Below are 19,321 nucleotides of genomic sequence, written 5' to 3'. Positions count from 1 at the left end.
TCTTTCATTCTCCTGGCATCTTCTCTCCCGCGAGTATTCTATTGAATAAGTTGGTCAAAAACTCCACAGCCACATCGCCAAATTGCTTCTATACCTCCACTGGTATCTATTCGGGACCAACTGTCTTTCCATTTTTCATTCTGTTCAGTGCCTTTTTAACTTCTCCCTTACAAATCATTGCCTCTTCCTGGTCCTTCACACTTGCCTCTTCTACTCTTTCTTCTCTCTCATTTTCTTCATTTATTAACTTCTCAAAGTCCTCTTTACTTCTGCTTAGCACACGACTGGCACCAGTCAGCATATTTCCATCTCCAGCCTTAATCACATTTACTTACTGGACATCCTTCCCATCGCCATCCCTCCGTCTGGCCAACCTGAAGAGATCCTTTTCTCCTTCTTTCGTATCCAACCTGGAGCACATGTCATATGCCACTTGTTTAGCCTTCGCCACCCCTACCTTTGCCCTACGACCCATCTCAATGTATTCCTTCTGCCTCTCCTCAGTCCTCTCCGTTTCCCACTTCTTCGCTAATATCTTTCCTCGGATGACTTCCTGTATTTTGGGGTTCCACCACCAAGTCTCCTTCTCCCCTTTCCTACCAGAAGACACCCCATGTACTCCTGCCTGCCTCTCTGAATACCTTGGCAGTAGTATTCCAGTCTTCTGGGAGCTCTTCCTGACCATCTAGAGTCTGTCTCACCTCTTTCCAAAAGGCCACACAACATTCTTCCTTTCTCATCTTCCACCACCTTATTCTCTGCTCTACCTTTGTCTTCTTAATCTTCCTACCTGCTACTAGAGTCATCCTACACACCACCATCCTATGCTGTCGAGCCACACTCTCCCCACCACTACCTTACAGTTGGTAACCTTCTTCAGATTACATCATCAACACAAAATATAATCTACCTGCGTGCTTCTACCGCCGCTCTTGTAGGTCACTCTATGTTCCTGTTTCTTCTGGAAATAAGTGTTCACCACTGCCAATTCCATCCTTTTTGCGAATTCCACCACCATCTGCCCTCAAGTTCCTTTGCCTTCACCAACATGTCCATTGAAATCTGCACCAATCACAACTCTCTCGCTGTCTGAGATGCTCAGGACTACTTCATCTAGTTCCTTCCAGAATTTATCTTTCAACTCGAGGTCACATCCTACCTGTGGGGCATAGCCGCTAACCACATTATAGAGAACACCCTCAATTTCAAATTCTATCATCATCACTCGATCTGATACTCTTTTCACCTCCAAGAAATTCTTAGCCAGCTCTTCTTTTAAAATAACCCCTACTCCATCTCTCTTCCCATCTACTCCATGATAAAATAATTTAAACCCTGCACCTAAACTTCTAGCCTTACTCCCTTTCCACTTGCTCTCTTGGATTTACAATATATCAACCTTTCACCTAATCATCATGTCAACTAACTCCTGCGCTTTTCCTGTCATACTCCCAACATTCAAAGTCCCGACACACAACTGTATGGTCTGTGCATTTCTCTTCTTCTGCCGACCAAACCACTTTCCTCCTCTTTTTTTGTCTTCATCCTACATTATCTGAATTCATACCTAAACCTTCCAGATTAACATTTCTGGGTGCGGGCGTAGGACCAAACCGTTATGGAATTCGTTTGATGAACGCTCATATGTTTGGCACAGTTTTACGCTAGATGCCCTTCCTGACGCAACCTTCTGCATTTATCTGGGCTTGGGACCGGCCGACAGGTAGCACAATATTGTGGTGCCCAAGGCAGATCGAGTGATGAGGCTAAAATTTGAAATTGAGGGTGTTATGTATAACGAGATTAGAATCTATGCCCTACAGGTCGGATGTGACCTAGCAGTGAAAAATTGTAATGGACATGTTGGTGAAGGAAACACAGGCGATGAAGAAGTGATGGGTAAGTGTGGTATCCAAGAAAGGAAGTTTGATGATGGTAGATGTCTTTGCAAAGAGGATGGAAATGGCTGTAATTAACAATTTTTACCAGAAGAGACGGGAAAATTAAGTAACCTACAAAATTGGAGTAGGAGGTAGAAGCATGCAGGTGGATTACATTTTGTGCAGACATTGTAATCTCAAAGATTATTTTACAAACTGTAAAACTGGCTTTCAAGAAAGAGGTGAGAAAGGCTCTCGGTGGACAGCAGGATCTTCCAAAAGACAGGACCACTCCAGGCAAGGTGATCAAAGAGGATTTCGTGTAGCTGTTTTGAGGAAAGGAAAAAAGGAGACTTACTATACAAGGAAATATGTTGGCTAAGAAGTGGGACACAGAGAGACCAAGGAGAGGTAAAAGGAAGACATTAAGATCCAACATAGGGAAAGGTGGAGGTGGCAAACGCCAAACAAGAGACATATGATGACATGTATGCCAGGTTGGACATGAAAAAATGACAAAAGATTAATACTGGTTGGCCAGACAGAGGGATAGAAATATGAAGGATTTGCTGCAGGTTATGATGATTAAGGATAGAGGTGGAATTATGTTGACTGGTACTAGTAGTGTGCTTGACGGATGAAAAGAATACGGCATTGATGAATGAGGAAAATGAGAGTAGAAGCAAGTGTGTTGGACAACGAGGTGACAGTGACTAGTAAGGGGCAAGTTAGGCTTGAAAGAGGGTAAAAAATGTCAAGACAGTTGGTCCCGATGACATTCCTATGGAGGTATGGAAGTATCTCGGAGAGGTGATTGTGGTGTTTTGACCAGCTTGTTCAATAGAATTCTAGCAGGTGAGAAGATGCCTGAGGAATCGAGGGAAAGTGTACTGCTGTCCATTTTTAAGAACAAGGTTGATGTGCATAGCTGTGGGAAATATAGAGGTAAAAAGTTGATGAGCCACACAATGAAGTTACGGGAAAGAGTAGCGGAGGCTAGACTCAGGACAGATGTATTTGCAAGCATCTGTTTGGTTTCATGTCTAGAGAGGGTACCGCAGATGCATTATTTTCCTCTAGGAAGTTGATGGTAAACTGCAGTGAATGTCAGAAGAGCTACACTGCATCTTTGTGGATCTCTAGACTAACCCTGTGACAGACTACCCAGAAAGGCGGAAGTCTGAAAGGGGAGAGAAGTATGTTTGAATAATACAAGACATATATGATAGCAGCAGAACAGAGGTAAGGTGTGCTTGTCGGTGTGACAGTGGAGTTTAAGGTGGAGGTGGGACTGCATCAAGGATGAGTCCTGAGCCCTACTGTTTTGCAGTGTTGATGCATAGGCTAATTGATGAGGTTAGACAGAAATCCCCGTGGACAATGATGTTTGCAGATTACATTGCGAACTGCAGTAAAAGCAGGGAACAGGTGGAGGTACAGTTGGAAAGATGAAGGCATCCACTGGAAAGGAGAGTTGGGATTGGAGGGGGAAGAGTCAGGCTACAGGGATAAGAGATAACAAATATGGAAGAATATATCTTTTTAGTCAATCCAAAGCAATGGCAAGTGTGATAAGGAAGTGAAGAAACAAGTTCAAGCAGCTAGGAATGGGTGGAAGAAGGTGTCAGGTGTGTTATGTGACAAAAAGGTCTCTCCTAGAATGAATGGCAAAGTTTATAAAACAGGGTTGGTATCAGCCCTGAATTACAGATTAGAGACAGTGTTACTTGAAGAGACAGGAAGGAGATGGTCAAAATGAAGATGTTCAGGTTTGCTCTTGGAGTGACAAGGTTAGATAAAATTAGAAATGAGATCTTCAGAGGGACAGACCAATGTCAGATGTTTTAGAGACAACGTTAGACCGAGCAGACTTTAATGGTTTGAATATGTCCAGAGGACAGATGCTGAGTTTATTGGCAGAAAGATGATGAGGATGGAGCTGCCTGGCAAGAGAGCTAGAGGAAGACCAAAGAGAAAATTTATGGATGACGGAGGGCAAGTCATGACGTGAGTGGTTTGAACCGGAAATGCTGGAGATAGGCTTACATGGCAACGCCTAATGGGACAAGCCGGAAAGAAGAACAGGAAGTCATTCCCACTTCAGACTCCTCAGGCCCTGGTTTCTTATGGTTGTCAATGGAATGGAAGTGGTCTTTGAAGTACTCCACTGAATATTAACATCCTCAATCAAAGTAAAGAGATCAGAATTTCCTCTTAGCCCTGCAGGTAATTTTCTCCATGGCTTCACCAAACTCTGCCCATGACCATGTTTTGGCCTCATTAACAACCAAATCTCAATTCCACCTGGCCTGCCTTAATCCATCAGATGCCTCCTGGCTCCATGTGCCAAAATGGTCCAGTATGATTATTTAAGATTGATGCCATTCCGGACTGTTCATGTCCATCTAAGCCAGTGATTCCCAAACAGTGTGCTGGGGTACATTAGTGTGCCATGAGCGCTCTTCAGGTGTGCTGTGGGAAGTTATTCGATTTTATGTAATTAAAAAAAAACAAAACATTTGTTCCAAGTAATAATGTATCTTTATACATCTATTTATGCCAGTGAGGCACAATGACAGACAGAACAAAAAAAAAATCTTCTTCTTTTCGATGGCCGGAAGTACATACAGTAATTAATTGATCCATATTTGGTGACATTTACTTTTGTTGGTGTGCCGTGGGATTTTTCAATTGTAAAATATGTCCCTTGGCTCTATAAAGGTTGGAAATCACTGATTTAAGCAATAGACTCAGACTTAATGTCACATGCCTCCCCCAGGACATGGTGAAATTTCCGTCAAATGTTAAGGTTTGAAACTTAATTCTGACAAGGGACTCTTCTAGATGTTACCAGCAGGTCTGCCTGTTCTAACTGCAGGGATGAGAATTTTCCCCGAATTCGCGGAATTCTGAGTTTTTTTCAGCTGAAATTGTAATTTTTGTGAAACATGTAAATCCGTTGACAAAATTTGGGGGGAAGGGGATTAGGGTACGGCCTGACGCAGGGCGAGGCTGTCATCAAGACCAGCTGCCAGCATCTATCAGCAAGGCTCGTCGTGAAATGAGCCACAGCTGTAATAGCAGAAAACGACATTGCTATCTGTTTACGGCATTGCTATCTTCTTGCATTAAATTTGGTGTTTATAATAACGACAACATTCCGATTTCTGGCAGCATTTTGGCTGTATTTCGTCAGTATTTTCACTCTGATGTTAACATTTCATAGAGAAGCATTGTGTTTACTACGGCATAGTTATAACTTATACTACGCATATGTTATCGAGCGGTCTGCACGTTTGCCAGTATGGCAAAAGTCTTGGAGCAGAAGATTAAGATTGTGCCAGGGAAAATGATAAAAAAACGGGGTAAAAAACAGTTTCAGATGGGCATGGCTTGAAAAATGTGTAACCCTGCAGATAGGAACGAAAACTGTATCAACATGTCTAACTGAACACATACAAAAAGTGGACGGTCCGGCAAAGTCCTGTGCACTATTTGTTCCGATAGGAGTAAAAAACTATTCAGGAGCATATCCAAACCAGGAAACAGAAAGTTGGACGTAAATTTCTCAAATACTGTATATAATTGACAACTGTTAATACGATTAGGTCTATCTGTAGCAGAGGCCCTGTAGATCACACATTTTATCGCTCACTTTTATATTTCATGATCTCATATATATATATATATATATATATATATTTCTTGTGTACTTATTTCTGAAGTATAACTTCTAAGTGCAGTAGCCCATTTGATATAAATTTCACTCAGTCCACATTTTCATGTCTGAAGTTTGGCAAATTTATTTCGGTTGTTTGGACTCATATTTTAAGTATTCAACATATTATGATTGTCCTGTATTTACACTGTAAGAAGTAACCAGAGGTCACCATTTAACAGTACTTTATAAAAAAATTGCATCAACAAAGGGGGGTGCACCCCTTTTGAACACCCCCCCCGAAGTCAGACATTTTCGGTGTTTTTCCAAATTGGTCATCCTCATCCCTGTAACTGGCCTCCCCCCAACTAACAAAGCCATTAGACAGTGATCAGGCAAAGACCCAGAGAGGCCTCTTGACGACTCCTGGCCCTTACTTAAGGCTCAAAGTCCACAGCCTTTTATTCCGTTGACTTTTCGATTCTAGCATGTGAGTGTAGGTGGCATGAGGCGGCCGTAATGTGTATATATTTCCAAGGGGCTGTCTGAATGATTAGAACATGAATGAGTGGTGAGAGAGGAGCCCAACTTCTTAGTGGATCTTATTTCTCTTACTTATCTTCTTATTCTCATTTCTCTTAAGTGGGCATGTGCCAGATATGCACATCCTACGTGAAATCCATGGTGCAGGTGTTTCAATTTCCGACCCCAGAACGCAAGGCAGAGGATTCTTAATCACACGGTTGCAAGTCTACAACTACACCATTGAGTTCTGTATTCTAGCAGCTGAAAGACAGTGGAAGGACAGGGAGCTCTTCGATGCATTTGTTCAAGGGCTGTCCCCCACTGTAAATGATCAGCTGATCAACGCTGGATTTGCTGACAGTTATGGACTCCCTCATCGCTCTCACAGAGAAAATAGACAAAAGGCTCATGGATCGTGAGAAGGACAATACCTGGCAGAGAAATATGCTCTCACACGCCATGAACAGCGACACTCCTCCATGTGAATCTGCCGATGCGGAGGGGCCTATGCAGCTGGGCCGCCTTCATCTGTCTCCCGAGGAACGTCTACATCAGCAAATAGAGGGGCTCTGTTTCTACTGTGGGCAGTCAGGGCACACCGGGCCAAGGTAAACCAGCCAATACCCCACTCCGAACCCCGAATAGGGAAGAGTCTCAACCTCATTCAAAACAGCTCTGGGCCGGTGCTGCTCCTGACTGTACTCTGACTCTCACATTGATCTTCCCAGACTCACACTCGGAACGGATTAGTTTTTATGTCTTTGACGCAAAAAACCATAACATATCATGGGGGGGGGTCAATGGCTGAGACTGCACAACCCCCATATCAACTGTTCAACTGGACAAATCAGGTCTTGGCAAGCGAAGTGCGTGCTAATGTGCTTCTCATCACAGAATACGGGGGGATGGGGGTGGAGGGTGGGGGTGCCTTGCTTGATGATCCAGACTTGTCTTTAGTCCCCTCTTGTTACCATGACGTGAAGGAAGTATTCTCTAAATACAAGACCAACTCGCTTTCTCTGCACAGACCATTTGACTGCGCAATCGACTTAATGCCCGACTCCTCACTTGCTCGTGGGAGACTATTTTTCTCTTTCAGATCCAGAACATAAGCAATGAAAGAATATGTGGAGGAGTTGCTTGCTGATGGACTTATTCGGCCGTCGTCGTCACCGGCAGGGGCGGGCTTCTTTTTTGTGCAAAAGGATAAGACCATGTAGCCCTGTATAGACTATCAAAGACTGAACAGCATTACGGTAAAGAACAGGTACCCTCTCCCCCTCAACTGCCACAGGCTTTGAGGTCCCCAAGATCGCCAAGTTATCTCCCAAGCTGGACTTGAGGAATGCATATCACCTGGTCAGGATAGGAGATGGGGATGACTGGAAAACGACACCCACTTGTCATTTTTAATATTTAGTCATGCCTTTTGGACTCATGAACACCCCTGCTGTGTTTCAGAGCTTTGTCAATGATATCTTATACAATGTGCTCAACATAAGTGTCTTTGTGTACCTAGATGATATTCATCCGTATCATTCCTGGGCATTGTCTTGTTAGACGGTGAGATCCGTATGGATCCCTGCAACGTTGAGGACTTGATACATTGGCCCACTCCTACTCCTGACAAGAAGTGCAGAGGGTCATAGCAATTGCAAACTTGTACTGAAAATTCATCCAGAACTTTGGTGTGTTTGCAGCCCCATTATATAAACTAACCTTATCACACCGTTCCTTCGATTGGAACCCAGAGTGTCAGGCGGCCTTCCGGAAACTAAAGGCTAGCTTCACCTGTGCTCCACTTCTCGCCTTGCCAGATCCCAATTGGCAGTTTGATGTAGAGGTAGATGTGGTGGATTCAGGGTTAAGGGCGGTACTCTTGCAGAGCCCAAGGATGGAAGATTCCACCCCTGTGTGTTTTTGTCCCAAAAATTGACCTCGGCGAAACTTAAGCTTTTAGCTGTCAGAGCGGTGTTGTCTGAGTGGAGACACTGGCTACAAGGTTCCTGGTGTTAACCAACCTTAAGAACTTGGAATATCTTCATTCAGCCAAAAGGCGAAATGCCAGACTAGCCAGATGGTCATGCTTCTTTACACGGTTCAACTTTGTGATGTCTTATTGGCTGCGTAGCAAAAACGGGACACCCAATGCGCTGTTGCGGAGTTATGATAAGAAACAAACAATATCCTTGGACCTAACCACAACACCACTTTTACTGTCTTCATTTACTCCTGAGCAGTTTTATTCATGAATTCTTGGCAAGTCAACTCCAGCTACTTCTCCAACCCCTCTCCCTTCCCAAGAAGATTATTGCCCTCATATCTTTCAACCTCTGTGAAACTCTCCAACTGTTCATTATTCCCTCTCCCAAGACCCCATCCGTCCTGGGACTTCCCTGGTTGAAGACACACAATCCCACTGTTGATTGGACCACCTGCCACAAAAAAGGACAAACTCCGACTGCAACGGACTATAAAAATTATTGAATGTTGAAGACTTGCACGCCACTCGAACGAGAACCACCGCATCCTGGCCACCAGCTCTTCCGGCTCCTTCCGTCGGGTAGCCACTACCAATCAATGCAAATCAAAGCTCACAGGCATTCAAACATTTTTCCCCTTTTGCAAATAAGTCATTCAGCAAACCTGCTACTACTACGATGACTACTACTTAGGAATACATGCTTTCCAGATGCTGCTGTATCGTATTTTCTTTGCCGCTTATCCTCACAAGGGTCACGGGGAGTGCTAAAGCCTATCCCAACTGTCAATGGGCAAGATACATCCTGAACTGGTCGACAGCCAATCGCAGGGCACATGGAGACAAACAGCCGCACTCACAATCACACCTCGGGACAATTTAGAGTGTCCAATTAATGTTACATGTTTTTGGGATGTTGGAGGAAACCGGAGTGCCCAGAGAAAACCCACGCAGGCACAGGGAGAACTTGCAAACTCCACACAGGCGGGTCCGGGATTGAACCCGGGACCTCAGAACTGTGAACAAATGGTTAAAGTGGCTCAGAGACCAACCTGACCCCAAAACCGGAAATCGAGACTATCTCTTTATTCCCGGTTCAATCAGCTCTTGGGTTCTTCCTTGGGGTCACTGCTCCAAGATTACTTCTCATCCTGGAATCATTCATACCCACTAATTAATCCTAATCTAGTGGCCCAGCCTGGCAAAAGACAGGTGGGAATTCATTTTAGACTGCTCCCTCTGTGCCCAGAAAAAGGCCTCATATCAGCCCCCAGCTTGTCTGCTTCACCCCTTACAGATTCTGAGGCACCTCTGATCCCAGGTTGCCTTGTACTTCTTCATTCTCAAGGGGAGTTTTTTCAGAGCCAAGCTGTCTCGAGGCAAGCCCGACTATGTTCAACCAACCTTGCACATCAATTCAGGTTTCTGTCCTGCTATAGAGATGATGTGGACAGACCGCCAAGTTCCCTACTTTGCCCATTGCCATCTTACATTACACTTGGCACCATTAGCCCCTCCACAGATGTTCAGCCCATCCAAAAAGAGACAATTCTTCTTCAGGCCTCGCGTTCAGGCCAGTTATGCAACTTGTTTATAAATCACAAAATGGTTTTTAGGTCCTGAATACATGACAGAAATGCTTATGGAATACAAATCATGTGGGGCTTTGAGATCGACACATGCAGATCAAATAGTGGAGTGGAGAGTCCAATGCAAACATTTACCAACAGAGGTGACGTCAGCCCTTGTGAATGTTTTTGAATCCAAGTTAAAACCTTTTTCTCATGGGTTTTCGAGTATTCCCACTTTTTTTGGTCACTGTTTCAATTTTTCTTTTTTCCCGTTTTAAGTGTTTTTTTTTTCGTTGTCTTTAAAAGCTTTTCATTATGTAAAGCAGATTGAGTTACCTTGTGTATGAAATGCGCTATACAAATAAATTTGCTTTGGTTTGCTTGCTCCGCTTCCCGTTAGGCGATCTCTATTGACCCCGAACCTGGTTGCAGAAGCAGATCTGGGTGGCTTGCATTCAGAAGGGTTAATGTGTTCTATGCAGTGTTGTCACAGGATGCCCTCAGCCAGCGTCGGGTGGTCCCTTACACACACACACACACACACACACACACACACACACACACACACACACGTGCACGCACACCCACCCACACACATACACGCACACACACTAAGAGAGATTTTGTTATACAATTATGTAAACTAATTTGATCTGAATGAAATTATAAAACTGCCCAAAACTAACTCCCTTTCTTTCTTTTCTTGTCTTTCAGCCCCAATAGAAATATATCCAGCACAGCATTCGGACAGTGAGTTATTTGGAGACTTTGTTTATTTTTATTTGTTTTTTTTATGCTGCAATAATTATACTTTTGTTTGAAAAAGGTGCAGCAATCGTACACACCAAATTCGAATGAAATAGGGATATTGTGTTAAACAAAAGCAAATCCAGATACACACCTAAGACAAGAAATTCACTGTGTTGACTGATAAACTTTGTTTTTGGTGAATAATCATTAAGCGATATTTTTATGACTGCAATATGTTCCAAAAAAAGCTGGGAGCGAATCAAGTTTACCGTTGTGTTACATCACATTTTCTTTTAACATTCCACACACATTTGGCAACTTCTTCTTCTTTTCCTTTCGCCTTGTCCCGTTAGGGGTCGCCACAGCGTGTCATCTTTTGCCATCTTAGCCTGTCTTCTGCATCTTCCTCTCTAACCCCAACTGCCCTCATGTCTTCCCTCATCACATCCATAAACCTTCTCTTTGGTCTTCCTCTCTCTCTTTTGCCTGGGAGCTCCATCCTCACCATCCTTCTACCAATATACTCACTCTCTCGCCTCTGAACATGTCCAAACCATCGAACTCTGCTCTCTCGAATCTTGTCTCCAAAACATCCAGCTTTGGCTGTCCCTCTAATGAGCTCATTTCTAATCCTATCCAACCTGGTCACTCCGAGCGAGAACCTCAACATCTTCATTTCTGCCAGCTCCAGTTCAGCTTCCTGTTGTTTCTTCAGTGCCACCGTCTCTAATCCGTACATCATGGCCGGCCTCACCACTGTTTTGTAAACTTTGCCCTTCATCCTAGCAGACACTCTTCTGTCACATAACACACCAGACACCTTTCGCCAGCTGTTCCAACCTGCTTGGACCCGTTTCTTCACTTCCTGACCACACTCTCCATTGCTCTGTATTGTTGACCCCAAGTATTTGAAGTCGTCCACCCTCGCTATCTCTTCTCCCTGTAGCCTCACTCTTCCCCCTCCACTTTTCTCATTCACGCACATATATTCTGTTTTACTTAGGCTAATCTTCATTCCTCTCCTTTCCAGCGCATGTCTCCATCTTTCTAATTGTTCCTCTGCATGCTCCCTGCTTTCACTGCATATGACAATATCATCTGCGAACATCATGGTCCAAGGGGATTCCAGTCTAACCTCATCTGTCAGCCTATCCATTACCACTGCAAACAGGAAGGGGCTCAAAGCTGATCCCTGATGCAGTCCCACCTCCACCTTAAATTCCTCTGTCCCACCTAAGGCACACCTCACCATTATTCTGCTGCCATCATACATGTCCTGGACTATTTTAACATACTTCTCTGCCACACCAGACTTACGCATGCAGTACCACAGTTCCTCTCTTGGTACTCTGTCATGGGCTTTCTCTAGATCCACAAAGACACAATGTAGCTCCTTCTGACGTTCTCTGTACATTTCCACGAGCATCCTCAAGGCAAATAATGCATCTGTGGTACTCTTTCTAGGCATGAAACCATACTGTTGCTCGCAGATACTTACTTCTGTCCTGAGTCTAGCCTCCACTACTCTTTCCCATAACTTCATTGTGTGGCTCATCAACTTTATTCCTCTATAGTTCCCACAGCTCTGAACATCCCCTTTGTTCTTAAAAATGGGAACTAGAACACTTTTCCTCCATTCTTCAGGCATCTTTTCGCCCGCTAGTATTCTGTTGAATAAGTTGGTCAAAAACTCCACAGCCATCCCTCCAAATTGCTTCCATACCTCTACCGGTATGTCATCAGGACCAACTGCCTTTCCATTTTTCATCCTTTGTAGTGCCTTTCTGACTTCCCCCTTAGTAATCATTTCCACTTCCTGGTCCTTCACTCTTGCCTCTTCAACTCTTCCTTCTCTCTCATTTTCTTAATTCATCAACTTCTCAAAGTATTCTTTCCATCTATTTAGCACACTACCGGCACCAGTCAACACATTTCCATCTCTATCCTTAATCACCCTAACCTGCTGCACATCCTTCGCATCTCTATCCCTCTGTCTCGCCAACCTGTAGAGATCCTTTTCTCCTTCTTTCGTGTCCAACCTGGTGTACATGTCTTCATATGCCTCTTGTTTAGCCTTTGCCACCTCTCAGTATCCCACTTCTTCTTCGCTGATCTTTTTCCTTGTATGACTCCCTGTATTTTGGGGTTCCACCACCAAGTCTCCTTCTCCCCTTTCCTACAAGATGACACACCAAGTACTCTCCTGCCTGTCTCTCTGATCACCTTGGCTGTCGTCGTCCAGTCTTCCGGGAGCTTCGGTTGTCCATCGAGAGCCTGTCTCACCTCTTTCCGGAAGGCCGCACAACATTCTTCCTTTCTCAGCTTCCACCACATGGTTCTCTGCTCTACCTTTGTCTTCTTTATCTTCCTACCCACCACCAGAATCATCCTACATACTACCATCCTATGCTGTGTATTCCAGTCTTCTGGGAGCTCTTCCTGACCATCTAGAGTCTGTCTCACCTCTTTCCAAAAGGCCACACAACATTCTTCCTTTCTCATCTTCCACCACCTTATTCTCTGCTCTACCTTTGTCTTCTTAATCTTCCTACCTGCTACTAGAGTCATCCTACACACCACCATCCTATGCTGTCGAGCCACACTCTCCCCTACCACTACTTTACAGTCAGCAACCTCCTTCAGATTACATCGTCTGCACAAAATATAATCTACCTGCGTGGTTCTACCTCCGCTCTTGTAGGTCACTATATGTTCCTCCCTCTTCTGGAAATAAGTGTTCACTACAGCCATCTCCATCCTTTTTGCAAAGTCCACCACCATCTGCCCTTCAAAGTTCCTTTCCTGGATGCCGTACTTACCCATCACTTCTTCATCGCCCCTGTTTCCTTTACCAATATGTCCATTACAATCTGCACCAATCACAACTCTCTCGCTGTCTGGGATGCTCAGAACTACTTCATCTAGTTCCTTCCAGAATATCTCTTTCAACTCTAGGTCACATCCTACCTGTGGTGCATAGCCGCTAACCACATTATACATAACACCCTCAATTTCAAATTTTAGTCTCATCACTCGATCTGATACTCTTTTCACCTCCAAGACATTCTTAGCCAGCTCTTCCTTTAAAATAACCCCTACTCCATTTCTCTTCCCATCTACTCCGTGGTAGAATAATTTAAACCCTGCTCCCAAACTTCTAGCCTTACTACCTTTCCACCTGCTCTCTTGGATGCACAGAATATCAACCTTTCTCCTAATCATCATGTCAACCAACTCCTGAGCTTTTCCTGTCATAGTCCCAACATTCAAAGTCCCTACACTCAGTTGTAGGCTCTGTGCATTCCTCTTTTTCTTCTCACGCTGGATCCGGTTTCCTCCTCTTCTTTGTCTTCGACCCACAGTAGCTGAATTTCCACCTACGCCCTGCAGGTTAGCAGTGCCGGGGGCGGGCGTTGTTAACCCGAGCCACGACCGATCCGGTATGGGATTCTTTTCTTTCACATTTGGCAACTGAAGACACTAATTGTTGAAGCTTTGTTGGTGGAATTGTTTCCCATTCTTGCTTGATGTACAGCTTCAGCTTTTCAACAGTCCGGGGTCTCCATGGTCATAGTTTACACTTAGTAATGCTCCACAGATTATTGATGGGAGACAGGTCTGGACGGCAGGCAGGCCAGCCTAGTACCCCCACTCTTTTACTATGAAGCCACGCTGTTGTAACACAGAATATGGTTTGGCATTGGCTCGCTGTAATAACCAGCGGTGTTCATAAAAAAAATGTTGCTTGGATGGCAGCATATGGTTCTACAAAACCTGTATGTACCTTTCAGCATTATTGGTGCCTTCACAGATGTGTAAGTTACCCATGCCATTGGCGTTCACACAACCCCATACATCACAGATGCTGGCTTTTGAACTTTGCGTTCATAACAGTCTAGCTGGTTCTTTTCCTCTTTGGCTTGGAGGACACAATGCCCACAATTTCCAAAAACAATTTGAAATGTCGATTCGTCGGACCACAGGACACTTTCCACTTTGCATCAGTCCATCTGAGATGAGTTTAGACTCAGCTAAGCGTTTCTGGGTGTTGTTGATAAATGGCTTTAGCTTTGTATAGAGGAGTTTTATGTTGCACTTAGGGATGTAGCGGCGTACTGTATTGACTCACATTGGTTTTCTGAAGTGTTCTTGATCCATGCGGTGATATCCTTTTCACATTGATGTCAGTTTTTGATGGAGTGGCACCGGAGAGATCAGAGGTCACGGGCATTCAATTTTTTTGTTTTCGGCTTTTGTCGCTTATAGTGATTTCTCCAGATTCTCCAAACTTTTTGATAATGAGAATCAGCTTTAATGGCAGAGTACGTAACAACACACGAGGAATTTGTCTCTGGTAGTCAGTGCCGCCCTGGTAGGACATTCATGTTGAGTACAGAGAAGAAGAACAAACAAACTAAGAAGAACGAAGAACAATATACATTGAATTCATAGGGAACTATTCCTTATAAGATCCCACAATTGTGCAAAGATGCAATCTCATTTAGAGCAGTTAGAGTGCATCATCCCCTCACATTATGTTAAGCTCATACAGAGTGCCCTGACCTGTTTGCGGTTCACTGTTATAGACCAGTAAAATGATGCAGTTGAAAATGATGAATCGTGCAATACTGTCCAATATATCTTACTAATGCTAATACTGTGTCCCAACAATGGTGCAAGGCAGAAAATAGTAGGTTCTTGGATCAAGAATTTAATGAGTTATTTGCAAAAGGGGGAAAAGTTTGAATGCCTCCTCGTTTTGATTTGCATTGATTGGTAAGCGCCTACCCGATGGAAGGGGCTGGAAAACCTGGTGGCCAGAATGTGGAAGGTCCGAAAAGATCCTTCCCGCTCTGGTCCTAGTTTGAGTGGCGTGCAAATCTTCAAAGGTGGGTCGGGTGATGCCAACAATCCATTCAACGGTTGTCATTGTTCGGTGCAGTCCGAGTTTTTCCTTTTTTGTGGAAGCCCCAATCCCGACCGTGATGGAGTTAGACGGTACTGATTCAATGACCGCAGTGTAGAACTGTCACACCAGCTCTTGTGACAGGCCATGCTTCTTCAGAAGCCACAAAAAGTAAATCCTATGAAGGGCTTTTTTTGAGGATATGGACCATATATGATGAAATCCCTAAATTCCTTGCAGTTCTATCTTGAGGAATATTGTCCTTAAACTGTTGGACTATTTTCTCACATATTTATCCACATAGTTTAACCTTGCCCCATCTTTGCTTGTGAATGACTGAGCAATTCAGGCAAGCTCCTTTCATACCTAATCATGGCACCCACCTGTTCCCAATTTGCCTGTTTACTTATGGGATGTTTCAGACGGGTGTTAGATGAACATTCCTCAACTTTCACAGTTTTTTTTTACCATCTGTCCCAGCTTTTTGGGAACCTGTTGCAGCCATAAAATTCAAAGTTCATGATTACTCGCTATAATTAAAAAAAAGTTTCCCAGTTATGAACATTGAGTATCTCATCTTTGTAGTGCATTCAATTAAATATAGGTTGATCATGATTTGTAAATCACTGCATACTGTTTTTATTGTATTTAACACCACGTCCCAACTCTATGGAATTAGATTTGTAAGATACATGTTTTGCTTAGGCAAAATAAGATGTATAAACTTACAGTAAAAATATGGAACATACATCACACCACCCAGATTTCTCAAGATTAATTATTCCAATTGAAGATCTACAGTGAGTTTATACTGTAATTCTTTGAATTCTTTTATGCTCTGTTGTTATATAGACTCTTACAGGTTCAAAGACCAAATAGTCACCAAAGTTGAAAGAATGTTCCCAAACAGGCAAATGTTCTTTCCATCTTTCCGTGTTAGCATACAGGTAAGTGAGTAAGTAAGTTTTTATATGGGCTCTTACCTGTATCCTAACACGGAAAATGAAATGTGGTGGAATATGCTATTATAGCAACGAGGAATGGTGCACGGACGTTACAGAGCTCAGCACACACTGCAGCCCGCTTTTACAGTCGCTGTTTTTGAACTGTAAGCCGTTTTATTCGCCATGTCACATCTTTTATACTAGTCGGTGTTTATATTCCGCCTCAAGCTCATCAAGCTAGCATGACCGCCGCGCTAATAAAACTCACCAAGCAGATAAAAAAAAAACCCCACCCAGATTCGCCACTCATTATTAAAGATTTTAACACAGCTAAACTAAACAACAAACTCCCTAAATATGGGTTGTTTTCACATAATGTCAAGATCAACGGCACAATAATGCGCCCCATGATGTGTGTATGCCCGTTAGCATAGTCGTCAGTCTGGGCTTGATGTGCTGTCGGTGACATCTTCAATAAATGCAGTTCGAAACATAACGTCGTCCACCTTGCGTATGTATGAGTAACGAGCTCAGGGAGAGACAATGGCCGCCGTCCAAGGCAGCACAGCGGGTGACATCACGTGAAAACAACCCATTGTGTGACAGGTACTGTCTGCTTATGGGATCAGTTTACCACGTGAAATTATATTCATGGCCAAGCAAGAGATTACCACCTATACCTCTCAAATTAACGTGGCAGGATTTTATACAGATTTCGTTCATTAAAATCCTTAATTATGAAAATATACCATCTTAGACTGGAGACTATGTTACCATCTTCTGTTATTTTTGATGCGATAATAAATAAAAATAAATTAATTAATAAAATGTAATGCCATCATTGAGCATTTATTTTAGTTGGTTGAGGGATTCTGTTCTGAAAATTACAGGGACCAGGGCAAGGGTGTCCTGTGCCCTGTCCCAAGATTTTATTATGGCTACATCAGCATGCACAATGATTGTGATTAATGATTGTTGTACTGACAGTTTTTTGAAAAACAATACAAGTACAAACCTAACAAAATATAAATACAGATGAGTCCCAATATTTCGAGCATATGCGGAGCAGCAAATTGGTGGTGCGCATTGTACATTGGCAGAAAGGTTTTCCTGATTTTTTTAGGTCAACTTTGGGGGTGTGCATTATACTTCATGACACATTATACTCGAGAAATTAAAGTACTTCGTTTTTATCTTTTGGATTCCAATCTCCTCTGATGCTGTGCCAATCTCCCCTCATTGATGTCATCCAAATTTGTTGTACTTCCACACCATTTAAGTGGTAAGACTTTCTCAAGTCTTCCTTTCCCTTGACGAATTTTGTTAGATCAACTTGATGAGATGTAATACCTCTTATGGCCATTTTCACACCTTGATTCCAGGTTTTATTTTATTTTTTTATTGATCGAAAAGGAAGAAGTCAAAAATAAGCATCCTAAAATGCTTCAAGACTTCTTTGCGTCAGCTTGTTCTTCAAATATTACTCCCTAGAGAAAGCCCTTCTGTCTCCTTTTTTGTGTTAAACGAACAAAGAGCCTCGGACTTCCGTATCCAAGGCTTTTATAGCTTATGGGTAGAACATTCTGGAAGGTTTTGGCTTACTTATGCCCAGTGGGTAGTACCTCTTTTGTTTTTCTGTCAAGTACCTTTCACCATCCCTGGGTTGTCTAGTCATGGCCTTCTAACCCTAATAGGGCAAGGCGCCCGCAAATGCAACCATCACTTCCCTTAACATCAACAAACAACAGGTGTATCCGGTAGATATAATCACTATCTTTCTTTTAGCTTCACTTCAGTTCTTAAGCAATAGCAATAAATCCATCAACATTCTTGTGAATACAATTCTCTCATGTATTCAACAGGCTTATTCTCGTTGGTATCAATCATATGTTGCCTTGTCTGAGAGAGAAAGTCAAACACAGGTTATATTCTTCACACAAAGCGGTTTCAAAGCATCATCTTCAATATAAGCGAGATAAAAAATTTATCAAAACAGCGAGTTAAAACTGCAATGAAAAAGTAAGATCAGTACTTGCAAACATCCTATGTGGTAATTCAATGGCGTCACAGGCTTCCTGTTCAGCAACTCAGCGATGGTGCAAACATCCTGTTTGTCACTTGAAGGGAGCTTTGCTCCGCCGTTGTAAACCGCAGGGTGTGAACAGCTGCTGAAATGCATCCTGTTGATGTCTTTATGTCAAAAACACAGATGTGAATACAAAGATAGGAGAACAATTGGGTTTTTAAGGTGACTGACATTGGTATATGTATGTAATGCGGTGAGATGCTAAGTGGGAAGGCTAAGTTGATTAGAGAGACCTTTGCCGTGCTGGCGATCTGATCAAAGTATAATTTGGTTTGCCGACATCTGGTGTTCAATTTGAGAGTTGGTTCTAGGGCTCAGCTCAATACATGAACCCTAGCCACACAAGCCAATTACCATCAATTTATTCCATTGCTTTACGTGGCATGGCAACCTATTTGACAATATATATATATATATATATATATATATATATATATATATATATATAAAATGCAGCCCTATGGGGGCACAAACCAGTGCAATCTGTAGGCCAGTCCCAAGCCCGGATAAATGCAGAGGTTTGCGTCAGGAAGGGGATCCGGCGGAAAAATTGTGCCAAACAAATATGAGCGTTCATCTAAAAATCCCATACCGGATCGGTAGTGGCCCAGGATAACAACGCCCGCCCCCGGCACTGCTAACCTGCAGGGCGTCGATGGAAATTCAGCTACTGGGGGTCGAAGACAAAGAAGAAGAGGAAACCGGATTCGTTGTCAGAAGAAAAATAGCAATGCACAGAGCCTACAACTGAGGTCAGAAGGAGCTACATTGTGTCTTTGTGGATCTAGAGAAAGGCTATGACAGAGTACCAAGAGAGGAACTCTGGGACTGCATGCGTAAGTCTGGTGTGGCAGAGAAGTATGTTAAAATAGTACAGGACATGTATGATGGCAGCAGAACAATGGTGAGGTGTGGCTTCGGTGTGACAGACGAATTTAAGGTGGAGGTGGGACTGTAGGGATCAGCTCTGAGCCGCTTCCTGTTTGCAGTGGTAATGGATAGGCTGACAGATAAGGTTAG

General features: G+C 43.3%; 1 protein-coding gene across 4 annotated transcripts in view; it reads left to right on the top strand.

Annotated features, from left to right (window-relative positions):
- rab11fip4a (RAB11 family interacting protein 4 (class II) a) overlaps positions 1-19,321 on the top strand; it is a 125,116-nt gene that overhangs the window by 9,752 nt on the left and 96,043 nt on the right. For 3 of the 4 annotated variants that reach the window (XM_061845660.1, XM_061845659.1, XM_061845657.1), the window contains exon 3: positions 10,330-10,365. The exons of the other annotated variant lie outside the window; for it this stretch is intronic. In XM_061845660.1, the coding sequence (XP_061701644.1) occupies positions 10,330-10,365 (36 nt within the window). The remainder of the gene's footprint in view (positions 1-10,329; positions 10,366-19,321) is intronic. 4 annotated transcript variants of the gene reach the window in all.

This window comes from Syngnathoides biaculeatus, chromosome 16, assembly GCF_019802595.1.
Source record: "Syngnathoides biaculeatus isolate LvHL_M chromosome 16, ASM1980259v1, whole genome shotgun sequence".
Lineage (NCBI taxonomy): Eukaryota > Metazoa > Chordata > Actinopteri > Syngnathiformes > Syngnathidae > Syngnathoides > Syngnathoides biaculeatus.
The sequence above is the reverse complement of the archived record's forward strand: the minus strand, read 5'-3'. Positions and strand labels throughout refer to the sequence as shown.